Source organism: Mangifera indica, chromosome 3 (assembly GCF_011075055.1).
Source record: "Mangifera indica cultivar Alphonso chromosome 3, CATAS_Mindica_2.1, whole genome shotgun sequence".
NCBI lineage: Eukaryota > Viridiplantae > Streptophyta > Magnoliopsida > Sapindales > Anacardiaceae > Mangifera > Mangifera indica.
In genome coordinates, this window is record NC_058139.1 from 16,998,524 (window position 1) to 17,009,254 (window position 10,731).

At 29.5% G+C, this 10,731-nt stretch overlaps 1 protein-coding gene across 1 annotated transcript; it reads right to left on the minus strand.

The window, feature by feature from the left end:
- Positions 1 to 237: 237 nt before the first annotated feature.
- Positions 238 to 2,172, minus strand: LOC123210852 (transcription factor MYB108-like). The gene is made up of 3 exons (XM_044629343.1): positions 1,857 to 2,172; positions 1,295 to 1,424; positions 238 to 1,205 (listed from the first exon to the last, which is right to left on the minus strand). Exons 1-3 carry the CDS (start codon positions 2,047 to 2,049, stop codon positions 554 to 556), a joined length of 975 nt encoding a protein of 324 aa, XP_044485278.1. The 5' UTR covers positions 2,050 to 2,172; the 3' UTR covers positions 238 to 553.
- Between the last annotated feature and the right edge of the window lie 8,559 nt (positions 2,173 to 10,731).

Here is a 10,731-nt window from a genome sequence, read left to right on the forward strand (position 1 = left end):
TAGATGAATACTAGAGCTCCACGTCTCAAAAAATTAATTTTAAATATATTCACTATTTATTATCTAGAAACTTTGTTACTTTTAATCTATAAGTTCATGCCCCATGGCCAAAGCTTTCAAAAAAGTAGCCTGACTTAGAATACACTTATTTTAATTATAACCTAAAGTATATTTATTATATGGTGGAACCAATTATTCACATCTTATTATTATTTTATTTCATCTAAAGACATGCTTCTATAATGCAAGGCACTAATATAAAATGACTAATTACAGAGAGTCAATTTCGTTGATATCAAAGAATGAGATTAATAAAAACCTCAAGTTACAAATGCACCCCTCAATATAAAAATATATGAAAAATACAGTAAATAATGATAACAATAACAATAATAATAATAATCCACAATTAGACTTGTATCTGTGTAGCTTAGCTATCTCAAATTTTTAATAACTGTCCTACTTAAAATTAAATCACTCTATTTCTTCCCAATTTTTTCCATGTTGTACCTCTCTACACTTTTAGAAAATTTCATTTCCACCCCTTTATTTTTCACATGTTGCTGTTGAATTGTTGCTGTAAGAACAATATATCCTCAACATTCCACAAATTGTCTGATGCATCGACCCCACCGTCCAACAATTGAATGTTGTCTGGCTCCATCTCCTGGAATTCTATTCCAGGATTAAAATAACCCGACGGACTGATTAAACACTCTGAATAAACTTGGTTATTACCGCCTTGGAAATATTCCTGGTTCGGATTGTTACTAACCGGAATATTGTAATAATCAGTGAAATCCGAAACCGGGGTTCCAAACGACTCCGATGAAGCTGCTGTGCTTGAATTATCAGGAGTGTAACTGGCTGTAACATGTGCACCGCCCAACTCATTATTAATATAATTGAGTCCCATATGCGGCATCATCATGTGTCCTGTGGTGGCAGTGGCCGCCACCGTGGCTGTGGCGAGGCCGGTTGAATTGGACGTGGTGGTGGTGGCAGATGTGGTGGTTGTAGCATTATTTGCGGCTTGAATTCTTTCCATTAACCTTGGCATCCATAGATAGCGCATGGTGTCTTTGAATTGCTTGCTGTTCACGTCGCATTTAAGCAGCTTAGCGTGCTTCTGGACACGTGTTCTCCAGTAGTTTTTGATTTCATTATCAGTTCTCCCTGGCAAGTGTTGGGCAATTTTGGACCATCTGTGATGGTTGAAGACGAAGAAAATAATGATTAGGATTTAAAATTAAGGCTAGAAAGCTCATAAACGATAACTCAAACAAATTTGCACCTGTTGCCCCAGCGAGAGTGAAGCTCAAGAATCAGAAGCTGTTCTTCAAGTGTGATGTTTCCACGGCGAACATCGGGACGAAGATAGTTGAGCCACCTTAATCTGCAACTTTTTCCTGTTCGTTTGAGACCTGTTTCATTGAATTTATTTGGTAAAGTTATTGAGAATTCTAAGAAAGATGACATTTTTTTTCACTGTATACTTCTATCATCATGAGCACTGCTCACAAACTGATTATCTTTCTTTTACTTTTTTGGATCATGAGTTATCCAACACAAACTATAGCACACAACAAATATGCTTTTTTTTACTACCGGTGTTACAATTTAAAGAACAATTCTGAGCAAACTTTCCCTTCTGATCGAATTTATTGATGGGTATGAAGGATCTTTCTGTTTCAGAGAAAGGATAAGAAGTCCATTATGATCCGACCACACAGATATAAAAGATAGAAACACATCGAGAAAAAGTTGGGTTCAACTTGTCAACTTATTCTTTTGGCTCTTTGTAATCATGTATGTACTGAAAAATTGGCAGATGACATAATAAATAAACTGATTACCTGCACAGCGAGCAAGAGAGTTCCATCGACCTTCACCATGATTAGCAATGTAATTGATAAGCTTGAAGTCTTCTTCCACCGTCCATGGACCTCGCCTCAAGTCCATGTCTTCATCAGTACAAGTTTGAAGGGTTGAAGATGATGAGGTGTTGCTGTAATTAGCTGAAGAAGATCTAGTGCGTTTAACTTCCATTATTTTTCCTTAAATGGAGAGACTGATTGATTGAGACAAAAAGGGGTTTGAGATAACACAGAGAAGAAGGTGAGAGAGAGAGAATTAAAGAGAGTTTGGATTTATACAGGGAAGATAAAGAAGGTGGGCTTATATAAATAGATTGGTTTGAATATATAGAAAGGAAAAAAAAGCATGTGTAAGAAGGAGAGCCAAGCCGCAATAGTTATTCATGGTTTCCATAATAATTAATTATTTTAATCTAACACTTAATTAGAGTTACTTAGCCACTGGGGCTTTCAAGATTGACTCTTTGACTTTCTAGTTCTTCTCCATGTCTGTGCGAACGTTTATCATCAAATCCTACCATCGATCTGGTTTCCACCTCCTTGAAACAATTTCTCTTCTGTTTTCACATTAAAAATTAATTTCATCCAACAATTTTCTTATTTAATTCAAAATTATAAGGTGAGATGTTCATTGTTTTTTTTTTTCAATGTAAACTTCTTTGTTTTACGACGTCAAAAGATAAAATTTCAATGTAAAATTTTCTTTTTCGCTTTTTATTTTTTAGTATTAATCGAGTTATTTCTTAAGATGTAATTTAATTTTTTGTTTTAATTACAGCTAGAGGTATTCTTCAGTCAGCTTTCACGCGCTGATACTCCAAGACTAGGGACTCGAACCAAAAAATTCCTGAGGAAAACTCTCACAACTCTTTCTAACAAGCTAGCTAACCCCTCAATGATATATAATCTTCCTATTCACAAAATGATACAAATGCTTTTGTGTTAAAATATATGGAAGCCATATGTGAGACTGAAATGTCTTCGCACTGTTTTGTAATTCTGTAATTGTTTTGGTCTAAGTTAAGGCAATAGTTAAATAAGGGCATTATGGCGTAAATTGTCAACTATATAAGCAAACCCTATTGTAAACATTATTCTTTCAATAAAAATCCTATTTCTCCAATTGTTCCAGAATGCTAAGCTCTGTCTCTTTTTTCTCGCCTCTCTTCATAGATCTAGGCCTTTTATTTTAATTTTCTGTCAAAATCCTGTGTTTTTTGGTTAGCTTAAGTGTTTTTCCTTTATTTTGTGACTCAAAAAACTAGTGAAAATTGTAACCTTTAATAATTGAAAAAAAAACTTCTCAATATATATCTTGAGTTTGATATTTTAAAACTTTAATTCCATCATTTTCACAGTCGATAATCTAATAAATACGAATTTTTAATTAAAATATATGGATATTATTCCTACCAATCTAAGGGATAATTACATGCCCCCACTCTATTTGATTGGAACCCAAAACTCAATCATCTACATCTTCCAGCAACTTTTTGCAATAGAGATCAGATGATAAATCTCATTGAGCTATGGAGTTAAAGCAAGTACTACTAACATTCCAGTCAAAATTATGTGAAATTCTATTAATAAGAATGCATTGTTCCACCCAATAGATCAAATTCAAAGTTATTTTTTAGCTTTTTTTTTTATGCCTTGACCTTATAAAATTATTCTCTTAATCACATGTCCATTAATACTTTCCATTAATTAACAAAGTTTCTAAGTTCAATTGATTAATTTTAGTTGAGTAATTTCTTATTTGAATTTGAAAAAATTTGATCTAATCTAAATTACATTAGATAAGATGTAATCTAGTAAGATTACACATTAAGTGGGATTTCAACTATCAAATCTCATTAGACAACATCCAACATCACATCAAAAAGGTATGATATGGTTGAATTTGGTAAAATCACACATCGGTTGGTGTAATTCAACAAGATTACATATTTTCTATATAATTATCACGGACAATTCTTTTAAGGTTAATGCAATAATTTTATATAATGTGAAATAGTTATTAAGTGACTATTTTCCATTAATGGAGTTGAGTTTTAAATTAACTATCAATTTATAGTATTTGAATTCAAATGACGAGAACTTGTTTTCTCTAAACCTTGGGGTGGGATATACTAGTTTACTATTATTATTATTATTATGATCATCATCAATAGTGCCCATCGATTATATATCAAGAGCATATGGTTGAAACATAGGAGCATAGGTTTGAAATCTATCGATAACATATTAAAATTAAATTGTTGATTATAATTATTATGAGACTAATTACTAGATCTAAAGTTTTATTTATTTAATGTAATTGATTCAGTTTTAAAAAAACAGTTCAACTTAAGAAAAATGTTTTTATTATAACAAAAAATATTATCAATTTTAATTAAGTTTAGTAGATATATATATATACACACACACATTCATACCTTTATGGGTATGCTAATGACAAGATGACTCGATCAACGTAAAGAGAGGCGGCAAGCACCCAAATGAAGGGGAGTTGCGGCTTAATTTCCCATAAACAAAGGCACTTTTATTTGTTATAATCGAAAGATGAGTAAGTACACAAAGAACAATTCCTGAATATAGTTATGCTTGTATTTCTTTTAGTATAAGTACTTGTTTTTGGCATTGGAAATAACACATAGCGCTTGTAGGAACCGTTTGAATGAGTATTGTAATGTCGAAAATTGTATTGTACTTGATTTATTTCAATTTCATTAGTTAAATTTGAAATATGAAACAAATTTACTCAAGTTTGAATTTTGAGGGCCTCTAGCAATTTGCTCTTGAAAATGAAGTATTTTCAAGAGCATCGAAACTTCATTATCATCCTCGTGTATAATGTTCAATCAAAATTTAGTTGGACTCGGACACGTACAATTGTTGATAAAAGGATGGAGTTTAGTTGGAATATGGTATTTTATTTTTCAAAGTGAAGAGCAGTGTTGACAGAATGCAACAAGTTAATGGGGACTTAGCCGGATAAATTCAATGCTTCAATTACGTAGAGCACAGGGTGATATAAATTTGTTTCAATTAATTATTGTATTGATTGGTGATTAGAGAGAGGACCAAAAATAAATTACAATGGTCCACAAGTAGTGAGTATGTATGTAATGTAGAGGTCACTTTTTTTTTTTAAATTTAAAAATAAAAATAGGGGCATAAATTTTTCACTCAAATTTTATTTATAACTTTCAAAAGACTAAATTACCATTTGTCCCTTAAAAAATCATAAGTTCCCATCTTTTACATTTTTAAATCCATTTGATTTTTGGTAGAAAATTCGTTCAATAATTCTAGAGATAAAAAGTGGTTTTTTCAGAGTTTAGGTGAAAATAATAACTTACTGTTTTAAAAATAATTCAAAATCTAATATTAACCAATATAATATATTATATTATATATTCATATGTATATTTGAGAAATATTGTAAATTATTTTTGTATGAGATATGATCGAATAAAAGTATTATTACTGAAATATTCTCAACCAAATTACCCAGATCACAATTGAAAATTGTATCCTTTTTTATATATTGGCAAGTGAATAACATGCATAGCACACTCACAAAATAATAATAATAAATAATAATAATAAAGCAACATATTACAAAGCCGCACTGCCTACGTTGCACGCCCTCAAGCCATTGATTATTGATTAAAAAATAAGCCAAACCAAATTAATCCGATCCACCATGTATCTATTGTTGATTATTTAGCCATTATCAATCTTTTTTAGTAACAATTAATTACTGCGGTAATCACGCAATTAAGAGATAATCAAATACCATTATCCCTATGTGTGGCCATTTTCTAATCTACGCTTCAAGCCTACATATAAAAATTGAAAATAAATTGTTAATTATAAACTCCTGCTCTGCGTGAAAAATGTTTACACGCACTAAATATATATTATTATTTCATGAATTTCCTCGTGCTGACAACAAACTACAAAGTCTATTTTTTCATAAATTTTATACTTTTCGTGACCAAAAATAAAGAAAATGTGTATCTTGAACACATCAATACTTCCAATTAGAAATTTATATTTTAGTTTTGGACAGTCCAAATTGAACTATTGCTTGTATTTTGAAAATATTATATGACTAGATAATTTAATAAAAATGGAATTAATATTATTGGAAGACGTGAAGATCACGTGTTTTGGAGGAAGAAAATACATTTGTTTACATGTATATATTGTTAAAAACAAAAAGGCTAAAATATTCAATATCCGGTTTTTATATGTGCTTTGGACGTTTAAGGTTATGCTATTGCTCAGTATCCAAGACCTTGTTTGTCTCTTCTAGTGAGGGAGATCAGTCCTTTTCTTTCTTTTTTTTTTTTTTTTTTCAAATTTTATATTTCTTTAATTTGTTTGGGTCTGAGAAATATGTAAGATTTTCTATAAGGTGGATTTCACTAGATATTGTGAATCAGTAGTATAAAAAACGCAAGAACTCATGCCTTAAATAACTGTAAGTTACTATTTTTCACCCAATGTTTGAGAAAGTCACATACTACTACTTTTTGAATGTTTAAACTATAATTCAACTAGAAAAGAAATGCTGATAGAAAGGTAAAAAGTCATTTTAACAACCAAAAATTTTGAAAAAAAATTAAAAAATAAAAAAAATTTTGGTTGGTGCCACATCAATAGATCACACATTTCTTGGTGCCATTCGACTTAATCTCTAACGATCACTTTTGGATCAAAATATAAAATACAATAAGGGATTTAATTAGTGGTAATATTTTAATTTATTTTGTTAGACAATATGTCAAGACCCTTTTCCTCTGACGTTCGGAATAGGAATTTATTGTTTAACCATTCAAGGGCTGGGAAATATGATTTCTCCAAACCTTGAATGTGAAAATAGATATTTACTCTTTATAAAATTGTTAAACACATAGAGTGTGTTTGGTTTGGATAGTCTTTTATTATAAAAAATAAAAATGAATAATACTATATGTATTTATTTTGAGTATATAAATGAATATCTATTTATGTGTGTTATCATATGAATAAGTGTTGTTTTATTCTTAATTTAAAATAACTAAATCATATGATGACACATATCAAATGTATATCAATTTGTGTACTCAAAATAAATACGTACAATTTTATTGATAGAAAATTATCATAAAAATAAATTATTTAGAAGATTAATGAGTATAAAATATTATTATATTTGATAAAAATTTGTAAGTATAAATTATTATTGTGTTTAAATAGATGTAAAGAAAATTTATTAAAATATTATTTTACTTAATATTCTTCGTATTACTTATTATGTTAATTGAAAATAAAAATACTTTTGTTCTAAAACATTAATAAAAATAAAATTATAACAAAATCAAAGTTATCTTAATAATTTTTTAATATCTTAAATAAAAATAGTAATCAAATTATTTTTATATTATATATCGTATTATCATTAATATTAAAAAATATCATAATTTTTTATTATTTAATCACCTAAACAAAATAATATTAATAATGAAAGATAACATACGAAATAATTTTAAATAACATTTAACCAAGGGAAAATTAAATTAAATGCCTAAAATGAAGGGGGGCTAAGAAAATTATCCAAAACTCTAAGGATTAAACGAAAGTGCCCTTTTTTGCAAAATGATCAAACTGCCTTTATATGTATACCAAAAATTTTATATATCCCTCCCTACATTTCCCATGGATTTACTTTTAAAATTCAAAGAAAAAACGAGTCTCTCATGGGACTTCCACAAACGTAGAAATTTTTGTCAAATCTGTCGACTTTTTGTGTTTTCTGACTACTAAAAATGGCAAAGAAGGTTAGTACATCATCTCTACTTTTGTTTGAATCAATTTATTATTAGGATTATTCAGATTTGAGGCAGATTTTAAGGTTTAAATTTTTAGGGTTTTGATTTTGAATAACGCATAAACTGTTTTGATTCTTGGTTATTTTACTTGAAATTCTTGAGGGGTTTTGTGTTATACAATATGTAGATTTGATTTGTGTTGAAATTGGAGGCTGAAATGACAATTTTTGATCTAAAAATGGGTTAGATTGGTCAGAGATCGGGTCCGTAGGAATAGTGGATCCTATGGACCAAATGAAATCTCTAACAGGCAAGAACGATCGCTCGTGGGATTGGGGGGGGGGGGGGGGGGGGGGGGAATTAAGCTTTTTTAAAATGTTAAGGCCATGGAGAGGAGGGGGAACTCCACGAGAGTCTGTGGGAATTTTTACACTAAACCGTGGAAGATCCATGAAAGGCGGGGAATCCGGGGGGTTGGGGAAAATTGAGTTTTCTTAATCTATAGGGCCTGTAGGAGATTAGAAAATTAATAAGGGGCAAAGGAAAAATATTAGACCTGTTTGAGAGAAAAAAATTTATAAGGGGCTAATAATATTTTTCACACCTAAGGTTTTTAATCATGTAATTTTCGAATTTCATATCTATTTTTCTTATTTTAGATTTTTTCGATATGTAGTTTTCAAATTTAACGTCTATTTTTTTATTTTTGTGCTTTTGTAGACACGTTTTACAATGTAATTATGAAATTTTAGATAAATTTTTCGTATTTTATTATATTAAGCTAATTTAATGTTCATTTTTTAATTTCATTTTAGGATATATCAATTCGTACATTTCAAATTTCTATGTGATTTTTTGATCGTTGACATTCCAGAATATTTCAACATATAGAATTTGAATTTCAGTTTTCAGTTTTTGATTTTTATCATTTTATGATATATCGACTTATACTTTTAAGGTTTTCAAGCGATTTTTTAATTATTAACATTCTAGGGTATTTTAACGGATAGAATTCTAATTTCAGTTCTGTTTTTTCAATTTTTATCATTTTAGGATATATCGACTCATACTTTTCAAAATTTTGAGTGATTTTTCTATTGTTGACATTGTACGGTATTTCAATGTATAGAATTCGAATTTTAGTTTTGTTTTTTTTATTTTTTTTCATTTTAGAATATATCGACTCATACATTTTAGATTTTCGAGCGATTTTTCAATTGTTGACATTTTAGGATATTTCAATGGATAGAATTCGAATTTTAATTCTGTTTTTTTTTTTATCATTTTAGGGTATATCGACTCGTACTTTTCAGATTTTTGAGTGATTTTTTTATTATTGACATTCTAGGGTATTTCAACGTATAGAATTCGAATTTTAGTTTCGTTTTTCGATTTTTATCATTTTAGGATATATTGACTCGTATTTTTTAGATTTTCAAGTGATTTTTCGATTGTTAACATTTTTAGGTATTTTAACGGATAAAATTTGAATTTTAGTTATATTTTTTTTATTTTTATCATTTTAGGATATATCAACTTATACTTTTCAAATCTTCCAACGATTTTTCGATTATTGACATTCTAGGGCATTTCAATATATAGATTGAATTTCAGTTTTTTTTTTTGATTTTTTTGATTTTAGGATATATCGACTTGTACTTTCCAAATTTTCAAGCGATTTTTTAATTGTTGACATTCTAGGATATTTCAATGGATAGAGTTCAAATTTCAGTTTTATTTTTTTTATTTTTGTCATTTTAGGATATTTTGACTCGTACTTTTTAGATTTTTGAGTGATTTTTTGATTGTTAACATTTTAAAGTATTTCAATGTGTAGATTTCAAATTTTAGTTTTATTTTTTCGTTCTTTTAGTTTTCATCTTTCTATGGTATTCCAACATGTAGTTTTCATATTTTACCTCTTTTTTTATTTGTATTTTTATATTTGTTTATATATCTGTTTTTAATGAAATTCTTACAAACTTTCAAAATTTTTTTCAAGATACTTCTCATAAAAGAAAACTTGTCGAAGGCAAATTACTAATATTCAATGAGTTAGGACACTTCCGAGTAGAAGTGATATATCGTGTTCAGTGCACTGCCATGTTGAAGATTAGGTCAACATTGACCTTGGAGCAGCTTCGATTGTTCAAGAGGACCTGTTTCAGGCATCTCCTTTGACTATTAAATATCAAGTTCTCTGGAGTGTTGGTACACTCATTTATGTTACGACACTACACTGGGGCTTAGACAGAGATGAGTTCTAGTTCAAGGTTAATAAGGTGGACGTGAGATTCACCCATTTGAGTTTGCTTTGATGACGAGGCTACCCTTTAGCCAGCTCATTGCACTTTCATCATATATTCCCCATTTATTCGAATATCGTTTTAGAGATATGTACTTTCAGGGTAGTCAGAAAGTCCAGTATGAGGATATTGAGCATGTTTTTTTAGCTAGACCATGGGGAGATGAAGATATTGATGCCGTCAAGATGGCCTTATTGTATTGCCTCCATATGATGTTGTTAGGGAATGATCGATAAAAGAAGATATTTGTAGAGTATCCTCAGTTGGTTGATCATTTAGATAGGTTTAATTCTTATCCTTAGGGCATTCTAGTGTGGCAATGACGTATGAGTCGATGTCCTGTGTAACATCCGAATTCAGGTGTGTCAGTAAACTTCACTTCCAAAATTACCCTTAGAGTTGATTTTATAACTTGTTGTTTAAAGAAATTGCAAAAGAATTATAGAAAACTACTAAATAAGCAATAATTTTTAAAGGGGATAAAATGGTCATTTTAGAAGGATTTAAGGGACAAAGTGGGAATTAAAATTGAATGACACACTTGAAATTATATGGTGGTGCTAAGGGTTTTTGATAATTGACTAAGGATAAAATAGTTATTTATGAAAAAGGTTAAGGGCAAATTGGTCCAAAAGGCTTATAAAACCCATAACCTATTCATTTTCTTCTTCATTTAGCCGAGAGCCTCCATGAATTGAGCTAAAGCTTTCCTTCAAGCAAAAA